The sequence below is a fragment of the Maniola jurtina genome, chromosome 8 (assembly GCF_905333055.1).
Source record: "Maniola jurtina chromosome 8, ilManJurt1.1, whole genome shotgun sequence".
NCBI lineage: Eukaryota > Metazoa > Arthropoda > Insecta > Lepidoptera > Nymphalidae > Maniola > Maniola jurtina.
The window spans coordinates 5,756,111-5,775,703 of NC_060036.1; the positions used below are offsets into that span (position 1 = coordinate 5,756,111).

General features: G+C 35.6%; 2 protein-coding genes across 2 annotated transcripts; both read left to right on the forward strand.

Moving 5' to 3' along the window:
* Window positions 1-4,152: 4,152 nt before the first annotated feature.
* LOC123867707 lies at window positions 4,153-5,139 on the forward strand. Its single transcript, XM_045909886.1, has one exon. It carries the CDS (start codon window positions 4,153-4,155, stop codon window positions 5,137-5,139), a length of 987 nt encoding a protein of 328 aa, XP_045765842.1.
* Window positions 5,140-6,567: 1,428 nt separating this feature from the next.
* Window positions 6,568-16,929, forward strand: LOC123867775 (odorant receptor 94b-like). Its single transcript, XM_045910025.1, has 5 exons — window positions 6,568-7,539; window positions 11,646-11,742; window positions 12,547-12,660; window positions 14,152-14,307; window positions 16,832-16,929. The coding sequence occupies exons 1-5, from the start codon at window positions 6,608-6,610 to the stop codon at window positions 16,877-16,879; spliced, it is 1,347 nt and encodes a 448-aa protein (XP_045765981.1). The 5' UTR covers window positions 6,568-6,607; the 3' UTR covers window positions 16,880-16,929.
* The last annotated feature ends 2,664 nt before the right edge of the window (window positions 16,930-19,593 follow it).

Genomic DNA, 19,593 nt, shown 5'->3' on the forward strand with positions numbered 1-19,593 from the left:
AAATTCTACGTGTCGATTGACGTAAGAAAAGTCTCTATTGCTCTCGATTGTTACACAACATTCGATGTATATAACATGTAGGTATATAGATATTACATAGCCCGAAATATTATAACACATTCTAATTGCCTAACATTAAACTGAAATTTATTCAATACTTACAATATTTCATGAACTATGACACAGGCCACTAAAACAACGCCATCTGTTGGCAATGTTGGAATGAATCTCAACGTCGAAGGCGTCCGCCATACTGTTCGTCTTGCACAGAAGTCGCTACGTCCGGTCCAACTTCGAGGTCAGCCCGGCTAGCATAGGCAGTAGATAAAAATTATATCCCCGATTATTTCCACTGATTTCTATGACATCAGTGGATATAATCGGGGGATATAATTTTTATCTACTGCCCATGCTAGCCGGGCAGGGCATATAACTAGAGTGGCATACTTCGGTGTGCTACCCACAGAGTGCCGCATCGACCGTAACCTGAAAATGGTTCCCACTGTGAACTACGCCATGAACCATGAAAAGCCGTCCTGTTATGCCATTCCTGTACCAGGACCTCGCCTCAAGGCGTCCTTAACGCTATCACCGACAGCCAAGCTCCGAAACTACAGAGCCTATATCCACTTGCGCCTGACGTACCGACGTGACCCCTGCATGTACCGCCAGTGCCAGAAGCACGACTACAAGGTTTAACAGAACAAGTAGGTACCTGCGCGTGATTGTAGGTAACTCCAAGGTACGTCAGAAATTACGTCATTCATCGGGACACTAAGACGACCACTCTGGAAGAGTACATCTATGCCCTCGTACGTACGGCGCGGTTTGTTTGCCCGCGCGGACCATGGACTGTACCTAAGTACATACTCGTACCTACTACACCTCCGCGGATAGTTCCGCTATAACCCAGACCGTCAAACGGGCTACCACTACTTCACGAGCTTCTGCGACAAAGCAACTTCAAGTGAAAATGGCAACGATAAAGACGACGGGAGCATTACCGGATTAAACGACAACCCCGTGCACGGTGGTGGTTCAGCATCCACAGCTCGGAGGCCCTGGACCCAATATCCAACCAAGAAGACAGGCTTTAGCCAACACACGGCTTAAGGGGCTTTATCGTGAAAGCCTTCTTCCCTATACCACACCTGGACAAGGAATAAATAAATTGTTTATTGCAGCCAAAATTTACAAAAGTTACAACTTATTCTAGACAAAATTACAACTAAAACAACTAAAATATAATTCAAAAATAACCGAGGCCACGACTCACGAGTCCCGTATCCCCGTCTTGACTTTAGGGGCATGAGACAGGTCTGCCCGCGAAATTCAAATTTAATTTGGTTTTTCGCAATTTGTAGACTAATACGACAACGTAGGCTTATGGCAATGCGCCGATGGTATCATCCTCACAGGTTGAAATAAAAATCTTTACTTGAAAGGGTCCAGTTTAAGAAATTAGTTATAGTATCGACTAATTTGTGAGTAACTCATGTCAAGCTTATTATTTTGACTTGTCGAAATTAGAATGTCATAAGTCTACTTTGTCGTATTAGTTTATAAATTGCGAAAAACCATACAAATTAATTATGAATTTCGCGGGCAGACCCGGCGCCCGTCTCATGCACCTTAAGTCAAACAGAGAAGACCCTGCACCTGCATAAATGAATTAGCTACGGGTACCTTAATTTTTCTAATAAATTAAAAATAAAATGGTTTTATTAACATTTTCGCTGTTTAAAATTTTAGGTAACTATAAGACGTACGAGACTCCTCGTATGGCATATTATTGCAAATTATAAATTTAACACTTAAAAAGTGCAACCGCCGAGTTTCTTGCTGGTTTTTCTCGGTAGGAACGGCATTCCGAACCAGTCGTGGATTATTTTGACGATTCTAAAAGCACTTGTAAAAAGGTTATTTGAATAAAAAATCTACTATTCTTTCTATTCTATTTTAACCCACAAAGTATACCTAGGTACTTAGGTACCTAGCAGTATAAATTGAGTATAAATTATCAAATTAAAAGTCAATCGCTTACACAAGGGACAAATAAGTATATTTAAAAAGTATTTATTTATTCCACGATAAATGCCCACCTGAATTGATGAAACCTAAAACCTCAAATTACTTTTCATTAGATATAAACTAACTCAGCTACCCTAGAATTATCACATTAAACATTATGAACCAAATATAAAATATTCCTATTAAATTACACGTTTCAAGTTGAAACGTAAAGCCCTTTATTACCCAGCGTGTACTTGTGTATTAATACAACATCCCATAATTAATAATAATCCATGGTTTTCAGCTAAAGGTGTCAAGAAACAGAGCAAGGGTTGTAGCACACTTCTTAAGAGGGCAATTTAACGAGAAACCTGTTTTTTCAAGAGTCTAGACCCCTTTATAAAGCAGACGACTCAAAATGGAAAAACGAACGGAACATTACTTTTTTTAGAAGCCAGTTAAAATCTCACTGATTTATAATACAGTGGACCCCCGGTGATACGAGAATCGTTTTGCAGGGCAGTGTCGAACTATCGAATTTGTCGGATTATAGAGTACTGCCACAGTTTTACGTAGTATATATCGTAAAACTGTGGTACTGCCTATGACCTATTAGCCCGGTTAGCCCCTATAGTCCGGACTATAAACCGACTTCAATAACCACAACCCACCACACACAGACACATCACATTCACATCAGATTTTTGATCACAGATTTAATATCTTTGCTAGAAAAGTAGTTAAAATAATTAAGTAAAATAATAGAATAACATTATTTCGTCGAATTCCTAGGTTATTATTTATTGTACTGTAAGTGTACTTATTAAGTGTTTATATTAAATTTAATTTATTAATATTAAATAATAATTAAGCGTGCCTAAAAAACCATAGTCATGTTGTGCGACCATATAGGATTACAATAAGGTCAAAATGTATCAATTTAAGAATTAAGTTAAAGTAGTTATTGTAATCTGTTTTGGTTGACATAAATAAATAAATAAATAAACCCCTAAAAAGTAAAAAAACATTTAATTTATCACCGAATATATTTTATGTATAGAAGAGTTAATATAGTTCTATAATAACATTTTTCGGAGCCGGGCGGACGGGCGGGTGGTTGGGCGGGCGCTCGGGCGGGCAGGCGGGCAGGCAGGCAGACAGGCAGGCAGGCAGACAGACAGACAGACAGACAAAAGCTCCAAAAAAATCATTTGGGGTCTAAATCGATAATAATGTTTCCTCTGATTAAAATTTTCAAAACATATTTTAATGTACAGAAATCAATTACAATTTTATTATATACCTAAGTATAAAAAATTTGCTTTTAAAAGTTGGCTATGCAATGATTATCCTCGTAGGTACAACTTTTTCTCTACAATATGTACATACAAGTGGGTTTTTATTTGTTTGTTAGCAAACAGAATATTTACAATGTTATGTGAATCGATTTTAGCGACAAGACTCACAGGTTTTTTTTTTAAATAATTCTCTAGTCAGTTGTTGTGCTCACAAAAAATAGGTCGTACACTTTTTCACGTGGTAAATAATTACAACATGTTATGTACATCATGATAGTACCTAATATTGAACCTATTGTTAATAACAAATTGCGTATATCGCTGCCGCTTGACACTACAATTATAGTAGTATCACATTACGATCTATACCTATCGTAAACCTGGTATTAGTGGCAACACTATACTTATTCGCCAAAGTAAGCTCAATCGCAAACATATTCATTAAAAATGCAAGTAGTTACGATTGTCAGTATATTAAGCTGGAGATAGACTTGTACCGTTTGTTTATAATGTACCATTCGATGCATCTTGTTACAATACGGCGACACAGACTGGCTTAGAGTGTGCGTTTTAACATATCATTCGAGCTCTTGGCTTAAATGTGGTTCATTTTTACTCAAAATGGCAGACCTGCACCGACTTGTAAAAGGCAATTCGCGAAAAACCGACAGTCAAATGGAGCACGCGACGCTCGCCGCGAATTACAACCTAATGTTACAAGTCAGTCTTCGGTTTGAGTAACAAAAATTCAATACCTACCAAAATGTTACAAGTCAATCTCCAGCTTCACCATCCCTAGAAATGAACATGTCAGTGTAAAATAAAACACAGAAAGATTACCATGTCTGATTTAGAAAGATCGGAACCGCTAATTGCACCAAGGCGTTTCTTTGGTGTGCATTTTGTTATATTCCGGATCCTTGGTTTAGGATGGTGGCATCATCCAGATGAAGGAGACACTCGGAATTTCCCTGGACTGTACATTTACTATTCAATAATAGCAGAACTCATCTGGGTAGTGGGTTTTGTTGGACTGGAGACAATTGATCCATTTGTGGGCGAAACGGATCCAGATCGGTTCATGTTTAGTCTTTCCTTCGTGATCACTCATGACCTGACTGTAATAAAAATATGCATTTTTTTGTTCAAAAATAATGAAATACAAAAAATTGTACGCACTGTGGCAATTGATTTGCAGAATTTCTATCAGAACTATGAAAAGAATCGAAAAACTATCAAAATTACGCGAATACTCACCGCTACTTTTGTTTTCTTCGGATGGGTAACCATTTTGAATATTGACACCTACGGTATCGTTCAGGATATTATTTGGAAGGCTGAAGTTGCGAAGATGAATGATACCTCATTGAAGCCGCCACGTACACTCCCGCTACCAATTTACATTCCATGGAGCTACCAGAGCGAAGAGTCTTACATTTCCGCTGTTCTTTTAGAAACAGTAGGGTTACTTTGGACTGGTCATATCGTGCTGACCATTGACACATTTATTGGTTCCGTGATATTACACATTAGCTCTCAATTCGAAATATTGCAGGAAGCTATAATTACTGCATACGATCGCACAATTGAACATTTATCCAATGAAATCAACCGTGACATTGATGACACACATATGATTGACGATTCTCATACTACGGATCTCTATTACGAAAGAATTGTGAGACTATATTGCACGGAGCAAGAAATTGAGAATGCATTAGAAAATACGTTGAAGAGCTGTTTCCGTCAACATCAAATGCTAATCAGGTTTGTACACGACATGCTGATTACCAAAAAGAGAGCACTTTTGCCACACTTACTTATATAGCAGAGGGAAAAATCAGAAACATATACTGTAATATCTGAACCTAGAACAATAATTATATTATATTGAATCAATTTGTACTGAAAAAAGATTTATTTCACTCCAAGTTATGTTTTTATGCCACGTCACGATTCTCGTACCACCCGGTTCGGAAAACTGATCGTACGTATATTTTACTTGCTTTGAAAAGTTGACATAATGCTCACAATGCAATTATCCACGTACAACTTTCTCTCTATAATATATCTACCTACAAACAGGTGGGTTTTTATTTATTTGTTAGCTAACAGAATATTTAAAATGTTACTTGAATCGATTTTAGCGATAACGCACAGTTTTTTTAATAATTTTCTTGACAGAAGTTGTTCTAACAAAAAATTGGTCGTAGGTACGCTTTTTCACATAGGCTTATAATATGATGTAGGTTAAAGCTAAGCTGATTCCTAGTTCTATGATAGTACCTACCTAATATACTTATGTATTACTAGCTGATGCCCACAGCTTCACCCGTGTTGATTTAGGTTTCTAAAAATCCCGTGGGAACTTTGATTTCCCAGGACAAAAGTAGCCATTCCGTAATAGCCCATCCCCAGGAGGCAACGCGTTTCTGTACCACGTAAAAACATTTAAACGGATGATCCTTAACACATTCCGAGGAATCACCAGGATTCAGGAATGCAATTCCTTACAGCATCAGGGTTGAGGAGTTGGGTCCTCGAGGTCAACGACAAAGCCTTTAATTGGTATAGGTATCTTCAATATCAATCAATTTATAACCGACAGTTTCTAAATCCCATCAGTTTTGGTGGTCAGGTCCCATCCAGCATCAGGATTGAAGAGTTGGAATCCAAATTTTTTACGAAACGATGTCGCAAAGTTCCCTCTATCGATTAAAAAAAAATTACGCAAATCGGTTCAGAAATCTCGGAGATTTCAGTGTACATAGGTAGAAAAACACAACTCTCTTTTTGAAAATCGGTTAATTAAGTAGCCTATGTTACTTCCTAGTCAATCCTCTACTTGTCTATGAAAATCGCGTCAAAATCGGTTCCGCCGTTCCGAAGATTAGCCCTTTCAAACAGACAGACAGACAAAAATTTTAAAAACGAGTGATTCAGTTATTTATGGTACCGTTCAAATAACCATATGAGCTTAATATAAGGTAGTTATTTCGAAATTACAGACAGACACTTCAATTTTATTTTTTATTAATAAAATTGAAGTAATTGATAATAATAAAAATAGTGATTGATAATAATTAACAAATTGCGTATCGCTGCCGCTTGACACTACAATCTCTTCCAATTTCAGGTATCTAATTATAGTATTAGTGGTAACAATATATTTCCCAAAGTAAGCTCAATCACAACCATATTCATTAAAAATGCAAGCAGTTACGATCGTCCGTATAATATTATACCATCACTAGAAATGAATAGTTCAGTGTACAATAAAACGCAGAAGGATTACCATGTCTGATTTAGAAAGGTCGGATTCGCTAATTGCACCAAGGACATACTTTGGTGTACATTATATTTTATTCCGGCTCCTTGGTTTAGGATGGTGGCATCATCCCGACGAAGGTGACACCCGGAATTTCCCTGGATTATACATGTACTATTCCATAATAACAGAAGTGGTCTGGGTAGCAGGTTTTGTTGGACTGGAGACAATTGACCCATTTGTGGGCGAAAAGGATCCAGATCGGTTCATGTTTAGCCTTTCCTTTGTGGTCACCCATGATCTGACTATTATAAAACTGTACCTATTTTTGTTCAAAAATAATGAAATACAAGATATCGTACACACTCTGGCGATTGATTTGCAGAATTTCTATCAGAACTATGAAAAGAATCGACAAACTATCAAAATTACGCGAATACTCACCGCTACTTTTGTTTTCTTTGGATGGGTAACCATTGGGAATATTGACGTCTACGGTATCGTTCAGGATATTATTTGGAAGGCTGAGGTTGCGAAGCTGAATGACACCGCATTAAAGCCGCCACGAACACTCCCGCTGCCAATTTACATTCCATGGAGTTACCAGAGCGAAAAGTCTTACATTTCGACTGTTCTTTTAGAAACAGTAGGATTACTTTGGACTGGTCATATCGTAATGACCATTGACACATTTATTGGTTCCATAATATTACACATGAGCTCTCAATTCGCAATATTGCAGGAAGCTATAATTACTGCATACGATCGCACACTTGAACATTTATCCAATGAAATCAATCGTGACATCGTTGACACACATATTATGATGATTGACGATTCTCATAACACGGATCTCTATTACGAAAGAATTGTGAGAACATATTGCACGGAGCAAGAAATTGAGAATGCGTTAGAAAATACGTTGAAGAGCTGTTTCCGTCAACATCAAATGCTAATCAGGTTTGTACACGATATGCTGATTACTAGAAAGAGAGCACTTGCCGACACTTATAAGTACATCTCCTCGCCTTAATTACGTCTCAGATGAAGTTAAAAACCAGTTTTCTTTGTAAATACCTAGTGAAGTATTCAATACAATTTCACATTTATTAAACAAAATAATAGTTTCCTTACGCGAGTAGGTAAATAGAGTAAGTAAATAGAAAAAAAAATTATTATCATGATCAACAAATCAACGGTTGAATTTTGCAATAATGTTAACCACTGAATAATTTACCTATTCAGTGTTGTTAACAGCGCCGTATATTCACATTTCACATTATTGTGACCCCTCCCCCCCTCCCAAACCAATTCCGGCCATGGGTTTATGCCCAGGATCGAACCCCCGACCTCCCAAACAAGAAACGGACGGCTGTATAACCCGTACAAAAATTAAATAAAAACCTCATAATATCTGAAAAGGTCGTTGAGAATTTACGACCATATTGAAATTACATTAATTTTAATAAAACGGTCATCCCTGACCCCTTCGTGCAAGCCTACCGAAAATCGGGCCTTGTGCAAAATTTATTTTCATGAATCCTAGGGATCCTATAGGAAATATTTATCGCTGTTTTTAAAGTTCATTAATGATTTAAACGAATCAGTGTGATATTCGATCCTTTTTTAACCCCCGACCAAAAAGAGGGGTGTTATAAGTTTGACGTGTGTATCTGTGTACATATCTGTCTATGGCATCGTAGCTCCTAAACTAATGAACCGATTTTAATAATTAAAATAGGTTCATCATCAAAGAAAGCCATCTTTCAAACAAAAAAAAACTCAATTATTGAGTTTTTTTTTTTTTGTTTGAAAGGTGGCTTGATCGAGAGTGTTCTTAGCTATAATCCAAGAAAATCGGTTCAGCCGTTTGAAAGTTATCAGCTCTTTTCTAGTTACTGTAACCTTCACTTGTCAGGGGTGTTATAAATTTTTAATTTACACTTGTAAGATAAAACCATAGACTTATTTATTACTTAAAAAAGAATAAAAAATATATTCCTACTTTACTCAATGAGATCTAAACAATGATACCCCACACGCTAGGGTAAGATTTTTTTTCCGGCTTTTGGTCAACGTTCTAAACCGCAAATACCAAAATTTCAGGCTTATTACTCCTTTCGTCTAAGAAGTAGAGACCCGTGACACACGAAGAAACAGACAGACAGACATACATCTGAGTGACATTAATTTATTATAGTTCTTACCTTTTGGTTACGCAACCCTAAAAAATAAGAATTTTAACATCTATGAAATGTAGATGGTAGAATCACAGAATAGGTACAACATGCTATTCTAGTGGTATTGCTGGTGTGGCGTAGAAACGATAAAGCCATAAATACCTCAATAATTTAATACCTACTAAGTATTTATTAACATTGCTGTAAACAAACAAGGGCCAATGCGTGTCTTCATTTGCTAGAATAGATATTGTAAGTACCTCTAATGTATCTCTCTTGAAGCACAACGCACATCCTATTTGAAAAGCGCGAAAATTAGGTAGTCTAACGATAATATAATGATATTATCTTGATTTAATTATCATCATGATCATAATTACGATAAATGCATAAAATACGATCAAATCGAAAAAGTACAATATACCTGTGACTTGAATGAGCAATTTGGTAACTCCGACTTAATGCTCTAATGCAAGATTTATAAGTGCACCTATCTATGTAACTTGAATCTAACTTCTGGCACGCAAACAGAGTGCAAGTCAACGACCCTTAAATTGCAATAAACTGCGACGTAAATTAGCCGGGCTTGTACCCCATGCCAAGAGGCGACAAACTTCGTTTTCACAAAATATTGTCACTAGCAAAAGAAGACTGAACTAGGAAATGAACATTAAGCATTTTGGAATCGAGTCAAGTTACACACTTGTTTTGGAAACTTTTTGAAATCCATTTGGATTTAAACTCTTCAATAAGCTTTTCTCTTAGCTAAATACTGATGTACCTAAGTAGGTATAAACTTTTCTTATTAGAGAATGCATCGTTAATTTAACTTTGAATAACTTTGTCGCCATCGTACCTTTCGTACACATTACATTCGTATCTTCTGAGATTTTCATGTTAACATTTCTATCTAATAATAATAAAAATCATACTGAAATTCATAACAATCACTCTGCGATTAATGGGTTATGATTAATGGGTGGGATATAACATATATTATATCTATTCTATAGAAAATTTGGGTATGAAAATACTAAAAAAATTGCTTAGGAAATTTTGAATAAAATCTTGATATATTTTTTATATCTCACGATCGCATCAACAATACTGCTAATTAATATAATGAGTCTATTTTAAAACATTTTAAAATTGGTGCTTTCGAGCATATTCTGAATTCCAGAATTTTTGACAAAATTTTCAAATTTTTCAGCAAATTCTAGGAAATCTAGCAAATTAAAGAAGTTTCTCGAAAATTCCAAAACTTTCTAAAACATTCATATTTGAGCCTTCCTACATCTCTACCATCCAACCAGTTCTTTCAGCTTTTCAGTTAATGCGGCTATTCTAAAACATACTTAAACATTTTCGGACTTCTCTTAGGAAACCAATGCTCATACAGGTAATTTCTCTCGTAGGTATGCAAGACCTTAAACCACCATATTTCACGAGTGGAGGCCACCATATTTCACATACTTAGATGTGGAAAAAGTCAATTTTCCATACAGAACCTTGACTTTTAATAAAATTAGTACATTTAACTCTAGATAGAGCACCGAAGCTTCGGTGAAGAATTAAAACGACAAAAAAAATATATTCACACATCGACGGATTTACGTCCCGCAAAAGGTTCTAGTTTCAACAGCCAAAAAAATATCAATCAGAGCCAATACGAGCAATAAGGGGGCCCACATTTCTGAGACACGACATGGTTCAATATCAACGGATTACCGCTTCAATATTGTCACTCGGTTACTTTTTTCACACCCCTAAATCAACATAATATACATTTCATATTCATCTCCCCCAAAATGAAAGTGTTCATTCATATTTTTCGATAAATCTAGGTGCGATGTTCAGCAGAGATGGATCTAGACTCTATTTCAATGAGGAAATTAATGAACCAGAATGAGCAAACAATCATTTCATCACTTGAAGTTTATTATTTATCTGATTTTCAAAACTTAGAGCCAATGATTAATTATTTTTTCAGACTTTCGAGCTGTTTTAAGTATTACTAAATATGGCTGTGGCAGAGCTATGCATTGTGAATTATTAATTATTAATTTCTCTCATTTATTTATTTTTCCCATTTTATCCTATTTTTAAACAACAAATAATAAAATAACAGAAACACAGAAAAAATAACAGAAACAACAGAAAAAATAACAGAAACACAGAAAAAATAACAGAAACATAGAAAAAATAACAGAAACACAGAAAAAATAACAGAAACAACAAAATCAATAAATAACAGAAACAAAAGAGAAATAAAATAACATAAACAACAAAAAACTAAAGTAACGGAAAAAAAACATTGAATAAAAATATGATTTTTTTATTTTATTATTAAATTAGTTGTTAAATTATGGTACACCTGGTAGTTTATAGGATCGAGATTCGAGACTAAAAGATTTCAACTAGCCCGCAACCGGCTCTTGGTGGATACCGGCACACCGGATAGTGATCAGCGTACCTACCCAAAAAGAGGGGTGTTATAAGTTTGACGCGTGTCTCTGTTTGTGGCATCGTAGCTCCTAAACTAATGAACCGATTTTAATCTAGTTTTTTTTTGTTTAAAAGGTGGCTTAATCGAGAGTGTTTTTAGCTATAATCCAAGAAAATCGGTTCAGCCGCTTGAAAGTTATCAGCTCTTTTCTAGTTACTGTAACCTTCGCTTGTCGGGGGTGTTATAAATTTTTAATTTACACTTGTAATTCGTAGTCCTAGCTAGTCCACAAAAGAGTCAGTGAAGACTCCAATTTGTCGCAACATAGTACATAATTACATACTTATCTAACTGCTTATTACTATTGTATTATCCACAACCCCCATCAGCTACGCCTGTGATATTATTACACATTTTATTCAGCCAGACTTTTCTTACAGTTGTGCTGAGAAATTCGCGTCAACTTATTCCTACGGCTTTATGACTCAACTCCTCTCGAGCATGGCTGCGATTTGCGTGGTAATGGTGCAAGTTTCGGTGAGATATCACAGTGAAATTAATTTTTTTACATAATTCAGATAAATTGCTTGGTTGCTGCATTTATTTCTTGAATTTACCTACTTACATTATTTTGTATCCTTTTTTACCCGACGGCAACAAGGAGGGTATTTATATTTTAACAAGTAATTTAATAAGTTTCCGAAAAAACCCGACTGTCTTTTTCAGTCCGCACTAAGCGCCATTTTGATTTTTAGGATTTTTGTGAACCCAATGACACTCGATTTGATATGCATTTGATAGCGTAGTAGTTAAAGACGTTGATCTCCATTTCGGTTCGTTCCCGGGCATGCACCGCTATTTTTTCAGTTATGTCGTGTGTTTTAGGATATTAAGGAAGTATCACTTGCTTTAATGGTGAAGGAAAATATCAAGAGGACACCTGCATGCCTGGGGGTTCTCCATAATGTTCTCAAAGGTGTGTGAAGTTTGCCAATCCGCACTTGGCTAGAGAAGACTAAGCCAACTTCTTCTCATCCTAACAGGACAGCCGGGCTCAGTAGTGGCCTGGCGATGGGTTGATGATGATAACGATGGTTAATGACTCGCGCCATCAAGATGAATAAATCGTAATGACGTAGGTAGACCAGGTATCTATTATCAAAATCGGTTGAGCTGGTGAGTAGTTACGAGCCGACATAGGAACGGACCTACATACATACCGGTCAAACACATAACCCTCCTTTCGCTTCGCCGCAGTCGGGTAGTAAAGGATGGCTAGATTTTAACGGGACAAAAAACTTAAACCTAAATAATAATGTCATTAGTAACTTTCTGTTGCAGCAAGATGCTTCCAGTTTACTGTCAATCCGCTTAGCGACCTCGCTCGCTTTCTTCGCTGCTATGATCACACAACTCGCTATACAGTGCTTCACTGGTAATGAATTAACTTATCAGGTAAGTAGTTGGCAAGAGTCTAAGTAAATAATCAAATTAGCATTAAGTCCCGTCTTGCTCGCGACTTTGTCCATCTCTAAGATGCTTACAGAACTATAAGGACCAACGCATACAGACGGAGTGAAGAGGCGTCATTTGGACGCGCAGCAGCATTTCAACTAGCCGTAGTCACCGCTTGTATGCCAAAGTAAATAAAGCTTCTCTGTTGATGCGCGTTGCGCCTGAGTAAAAAAATCTGATCAAACATCTAATCATAAAACTCGCCGAAATTTTGATTACGCATGAAGTCATTATTATGCCTTGCAATTATGCTCTTAAAAATTTAAATAGTGAGAGTAAAAATTTACATCTTTGTTTTTAATTCACTCATTTTGTTTTGCCGATTTTATTTATAAGGTTTCCATATGAATTGAAGATATAAGTACATCTATAAGAAGGAACAGAACAAAATCGAAGTGAACCACGGGAACAAACATCGATTGTTGGGGAAAAAAAAACATCAAAAATTGTAAAATATTTATTTCATATAAGCTCTGTGTCTTGTGTGATGTAGAGCTTATTATGTATATGTTAAGCTCTAATACCAGTTCGAAAAGTAGGTTTTACTGAGTAGAGCTAAACTTTTGCTCAATTCTAAATGGCAAATAACTTTTTTCAAAAACTCGTTGGTACTTATTTTTAGTTCCTTGTTCAGATAATTTAAAAGGAAATCTAGTTCATCATAATCGAACCCATAGCCGGCTCACTACTGAGTACGGGTCTCAGAATGAGAAGGTTTGTCCTTATCCTACCACGCTGGGTAAGTTCACACATTTTTGAGAATATTATGGAGAATTCTCAAACTTACAGGTTTCCTCAAGATATTTTCCTTCACCGTTAAAACAAGTGATATTTCCATGCACAATAGTTCCAAAAAGTTTAAGGTGCATACCCGGGATTGAACCTCAAAGGTCCCGACAAGGAGGCTGACGTTGTAACCACTAGGTTGTCATCGCTTTTTAGAATTCCGTACCTCAAAAGGAAAAACGGAACCCTTATAGGATCACTTTGTTGTGTCTGTCTGTCGTCGTCTGTCAATATAATAGGGTATTTCCCGTTCACTTAGAATCATGTTTGGCAGGTAGGTAGGTCTTATAGTGCACAAGTAAAGGAATAAATCCAAAACCGTGAATTTGTGGTTACATCATTAAAAAAAATTAAAATGTGTTTCAATTTTTAAAGTAATATTAACTATACCAAGTGGGGTATCATATGAAAGGGATTTACATCTATATTCTAAATTTATTTGTATGCAAAATATTTTTTGATTTATCATGCAAAATATCGGAAAAATACCCGAGTACGGAACCCTCGGTGCGCGAGTCTGACTCGCACTTGTCCGGTTTTTTTTTTTCAATTGGACTCAATAAATATCAAGAAAAAGTCGTGAAAATACAACAAGTACTTTAAACAACACAACAAGTTTTTATAATGAAAGCAATGTTGAAACAGGCCGGTCAGGTAGCAGACGCGGTTATGGCGAGCAAGTGGGAGAGAATGCCGCCGCGCTTTCGAAGACTTCTTATGATGATGATGATGCGAGCCCAACGCCCGATAAAGCTTACTGCGGCCGGTTTCGCCAACATGGACAATCCCTGCTTTCTTGCTGTAAGACTGAGCACAAACGCGCGTAATTGTGTGATGTCTGAGTCGCAGAGAAACTTTCAGCTTTTATAAAATAACGGAAGTCTGGCCCTCGCGGGCTCTTAGTCCATTATTAGACATAATTATTATAGATCTCTTGGCTTTTATGTTTCCACTTTCCACTAAGTACCTGTTGCCTAGGTACGTACTTATTCTTGCAGCTTTCCCGCTTACCCTATAATTACACCTTTTACACCACAAAAGAGGGGTGTTATAAGTTTGACGTGTGTGTCTGAGTATCTGTCTGTGGCATCGTAGCTCCTAAACGAATGGACTGATTTTAATTTAGTTTTTTTTTTTGTTTGAAAGGTAAGGATCGAGAGGGTTCTTAGCTATAATCGAAGAAAATCGGTTCAGTCGTTTGGAAGTTATCATCTCTTTTCTAGTTTTCTTATAGACATTTTTGTGTCAGGCGTTTTTTAAATTTTAAGTTATTACTAACGTGTAATATACAATTTTGTTGGGTCTTTTTATTTCATAAAAAATTATTATGTGATTGATGATTCCTAGTAAGAATCTGATAATCGCTAGGTAGAATCTAGATATTTCTCATTCACTTTTTTTTTAGTGAAAATATTACAATAAAATTTAAAGCTAGCCTTATCTAATTATTATACAAATCATGCCCGCGTGGAATGGTGCCAAGAATACTGGCTGCATATCCGCGTTGGACAGCCAGGCTGATCCGTTGCACAAAAAATGAGCATTGACTTGTAATATCTAGGTAGGTAGGTGTATTATTGCATCTTGTTTAGCAGATATGAAACAGTCATGATACATACTTTGAGTATAAATATTCTGTAAATAGATTCTCGACGTATCATACCGTCGTTAATTGTAACAATTGAGTTTCAATGAGTGGAACGTAATTTTATCACAAGCCAATTACCTACCTACTTAGCAACATATCTACCTACTTTAGTGAAAGCCATGAAACACATACCTACCTATAACGATCAAGCGAAAGAGAAAATAAAATGAAAAATTTTAGTACACTTCACAAGGATTATTTACATTACTTTTTTTAATGGGTTTTAATAATTATTTAGTTTTTATTTAGATTTTAGGTTTTTAATACTTTGGTTTTCATTAGGTAGAGGTAGGTAATTTTAGTCACAGTTGCTTTGTGAAAAGTAAAATTATCATATTCAATTGAATCAAACTTGTGAATATTATTTAAAAAAAAAAAGAATATTAGCCATGTTAAATGACTAATATTCCCCTTTCCTCTCCAACTAAGCGTCAGGCTTGTGCTAGGAGTAGGTACGACAAGTGCAACGGGCGGGGTTTGAACCGTCGACCTTTCGGTTTCCAGTCCACTCCTTTACCGGTTGAGCTATTGAGGCTCTAAATGTTGTAAAAATTACTTGTATGTACCTACGATTTTATAAATACCTACTGTAAGTACACGTATTATGTACTACTAAACAGTCAAGACTACTTAGCAGACAAAAACTATATTCGGCTTCTCTAAAAGTTTGTGCAAATTAAAAATACATACGCAATTGTTTCCTTATAATGTTTTTGCAATCTAGTTACCTAGTAGTTATAATATATGTGTTTGTGTAAATAATAAATGTCACACACGATTCAGCGTTTATCCTATATAGATGTTAACAGGGCTCTCTCCGTCACTCGTTTCCACTCGTTTCATACAATCGTAGTTCCAATTTCATTTGAATATTAAGCAACCAAAGTCCATGAAATTTTGCAGACATATTTTAGAAACTAATATCTGTGTCTGTGGTGTTTTAGATTTTTCTAAAAATATGTAGTTTTAAAATTACAGGGGCTCAAAGATTTGTATGAAAATTTTAAGACCGCGTAACTATGAAACAGAACATTTTAACAGAAATCTGGAAAACCACAGACATAGATATTAGTTTCTAGAATATATGTGCAAAATTTCATGGACTTTGGTTGCTTAATATTCAAATGAAATTGGAACTACGATTGTATGAAACGAGTGGAAACGAGTGACGGAGAGAGCCCTCTTAATACATCTATATAGGATCTATCTATAATATTTGCTTATTACGTGGCCATATTCTAATTTTATTTCTGCTAGCTATCGCATTCTGGACGATCTGTTGTAAAGCAGTTAGGGCTAGCGACACTACCAAAAAAAAACCGCGGGATTTTTTCGTAAAAATTCCATTAGATACGAGTATTATACGGAGTATTACTAAATACGTATATCCATTATCCATATTATAATAATAATTAGTCCATACGAATTGGACATTGATGAAATAATAATAATTATATTAATTTGATCTCTCATTTATTTACTCTCTCATTATTACCCTATTTTATAACCCTATTATAATTTACCCTATTATAAATGTTTACAAAAATAATATATTACTACACAAAAAATCACGCTTGAGATTTTTTTGCATTGCAGGCTACAGTTTAAGGTAGAGTTAATTTTTTTTGTATGGCTGACATATTACCGTCACTAAGATAACATTTAATTTTGTTCCAGATAATGAAAGCAGCTTATTCATATTACGCAGTACTAAGTCAGAAATAAACATAATATTATTGAAATATATAAATAATTCAATAAAACAAATAATATTACAATTCAAAATTTTATTAATACACGCACATAGGTATTATTATTAATATTATGCAATTCGAACAAATACATAATTTAGATACAAGTAGTAGGTAGGTATATTATACCCAAGTATACTTAGAAAATAGTAACTAACTAATCTATACTATCACAGATCATAAGGACATTATATTATAAAAGTATAAATTATTACATCTGACTAAGTATATACTTACTGCATCTATTATTCATTTTCTTACTTAATTTTTATAAAATAATTACTAACATTATTCGGGCCTTGGCGGCTATTCTAGATGAGTTAAACATTAACCTCGAAGGCAGACTTTCCAAAAATCACGTTTTCATTTCGAGTGTTGTCGAGACATGAGTATGACACATAATATGTACCTACTGTACCCAAGACGAGATCTTCGAATGTAAAATGTCTTTCATAGGGCTCTCTCCGTCACTTACTCCATACAATCGTAGTCCCAATTTCATTTGAATATTAACCAACCAAAGTCCATGAAATTTTGCAGACATATTCTAGAAACTAATATCCGTGCCTGTGGTGTTTTAGATTTTTCTAAAAATATGTAGTTTAAAAATTACAGGCGCTCAAAGATTTTTATGTGAAACCGAATATTTTAACGGAAATCTGGAAAACCACAGGCATAGATATTAGTTTGCGGAACGTTTCTACAAAATTTCATTGAGTATGATTGGTTAGTATTCCAATGAGAGACGAACAGCGTTTGTATGGAGCGAGTGACGGAGAGACCCCTCTTAAATTCCTTCGAAGCTAATGTCGCCTGTCAGTTGCGTACGTCAGACGCTACGTTACCAGTGTCGTCGCATCGCACTCGTAGTCAACAACTTCTATAGACTGGGTAAATAGGGCTACTATGTTTTGTAGAATGTCGTAGGCGTAATTTTACCCAAAGGTGCGTAAACACCGCATCATTGTCTAAGTACTAGCCGATGCCCGCGACTTCGCCCGCGTGGATTTAGGTTTTTCGGAATCCCGTGGGAACTCTTTGATTTTCCGGGATAAAAAGTAGCCTATGTGCTAATCCAGGATATATTATCTATCTCCATTCCAAATTTCAGCCAAATCCGTCCAGTAGTTTTTGCGTGACACACACACACACACACACATACACACAAACTTTCGCCTTTACAATATTAGTGTGATGTAGTTAGTATCGCATTGTGTCGACACAAGCGTACAAATTAGTCTTCACATTAAAAAATGCGAAGGTTTTGACTATCTGGAGCTTTATATTATACAGGATGTAATTAGATCGCTAGAAAAAACGAAGATAGTACGATGTTTACTGATAAGATACCACAAAAAACGCGCTTTTTTTAACTCGCATTTTTTTAAAGTACACAATGTTAAACATCTGACGGACGCTAGAGGTCAACGAACGTTGCGTAGATAGAAGCAAATAAGATTATTGGTATTGGATTGTGTTTAGGTAGTATAATATTAACGCTATATATGTTTTGCTAGCATTCTAATTATACCCTATATTTAGTGGTGCTAATACTATTATTTATATTTACATATAAAAATTGTGTTTCATACTCATATCATAAGGTCGTAACACGCATTCTTACGCGCGACCGAAAAGTAAAAATACGAAAGCAATTTTGTATGGATGATTTACTCAATGCTTAAAAATATAAATACATTTTAGTCACTATTATGATAATGCGGGATTTGTTTAATAAGTAACATTAGATTAGCTTCTTAAGCATTTAGTGATGTCATATGCAATAGTTAGAAAAATGTTAATAATGTTAGGTATATTCAAAATATGTCATGTAGATATTATTTTGATCAATGTAAAAAATTTGGCTTTGATTAAAATTCCTTTAACTGCAGCAGTTTTAAACATTTGCTACATGTAGTATACATAAAATCCCATGTTCCACTTTGTTTTACCACACGAAGTTAGTCATTCGGCTAGTATTAAAAGTTTGAAGCTGGCTATCGCAGTGGAGTAGGTATTCCTCAGACATGCATAGTGCACATAATTATTAGATACAATAAACGGTTTGGGATTTTCGAATAATATTGTTCCGTTATTAAAGTAAAAGTACCTAAGTCCGATATATTCAGCAGTGAGGTACTTATAGTACGTGTACGTGTACGCGACAGGTTGAGATGGCAATCGGGATATGAGGCAGGGAGACGCCTCGCTCACCCGCAAGTCACCCGCGATATCCCGCACCGCGTTAGTTGAGAGGCTGTGTGGGTGTGTGGGGCGTCCCCACCGCAATTGCCATCTCGACTTGTCGCATACTATACTTATTGAAAATTTTGTGATTTTTGGCAAGCACACTATTTGCAAACTAAAAATATTTTGAAAGTTGAATGAGCTATTTATTGGTCATGTATAATAGGAAAACTATTGGATACAATTTCTTGTGTGAAAAAAATCCGAAAACTGCTCCGAAACTGAAAATACCTAGTTAGACAGACCTACGTAAGTATAATTTTTAATTTTCCTGTAGGTAGTTGTAGTGTTGAACAATTACAATTTCCAAAAAGATCACAAAATTGTTTTGTTGTTTATTAACATAAGTAGTTAGTTTTAAAACGATATACTAATAATTTGATTTCTGCTCCCGTGCCGCGACGAATTTGCTTTATTGCCATAAAATAAAACCATACATTA

Excerpts from the sequence above, each read along its gene's own strand:
- LOC123867707 (XM_045909886.1), top strand. The coding sequence starts at position 4,153 with ATGTCTGATTTAGAAAGATCGGAACCGCTAATTGCACCAAGGCGTTTC.
- LOC123867775 (XM_045910025.1), top strand. The coding sequence starts at position 6,608 with ATGTCTGATTTAGAAAGGTCGGATTCGCTAATTGCACCAAGGACATAC. Across the intron at positions 7,540-11,645 it reads CAACATCAAATGCTAATCAG|TTGTGCTGAGAAATTCGCGT; the intron begins GTTTGTACACGA and ends CTTTTCTTACAG. Across the intron at positions 11,743-12,546 it reads TGGTAATGGTGCAAGTTTCG|CAAGATGCTTCCAGTTTACT; the intron begins GTGAGATATCAC and ends TTTCTGTTGCAG.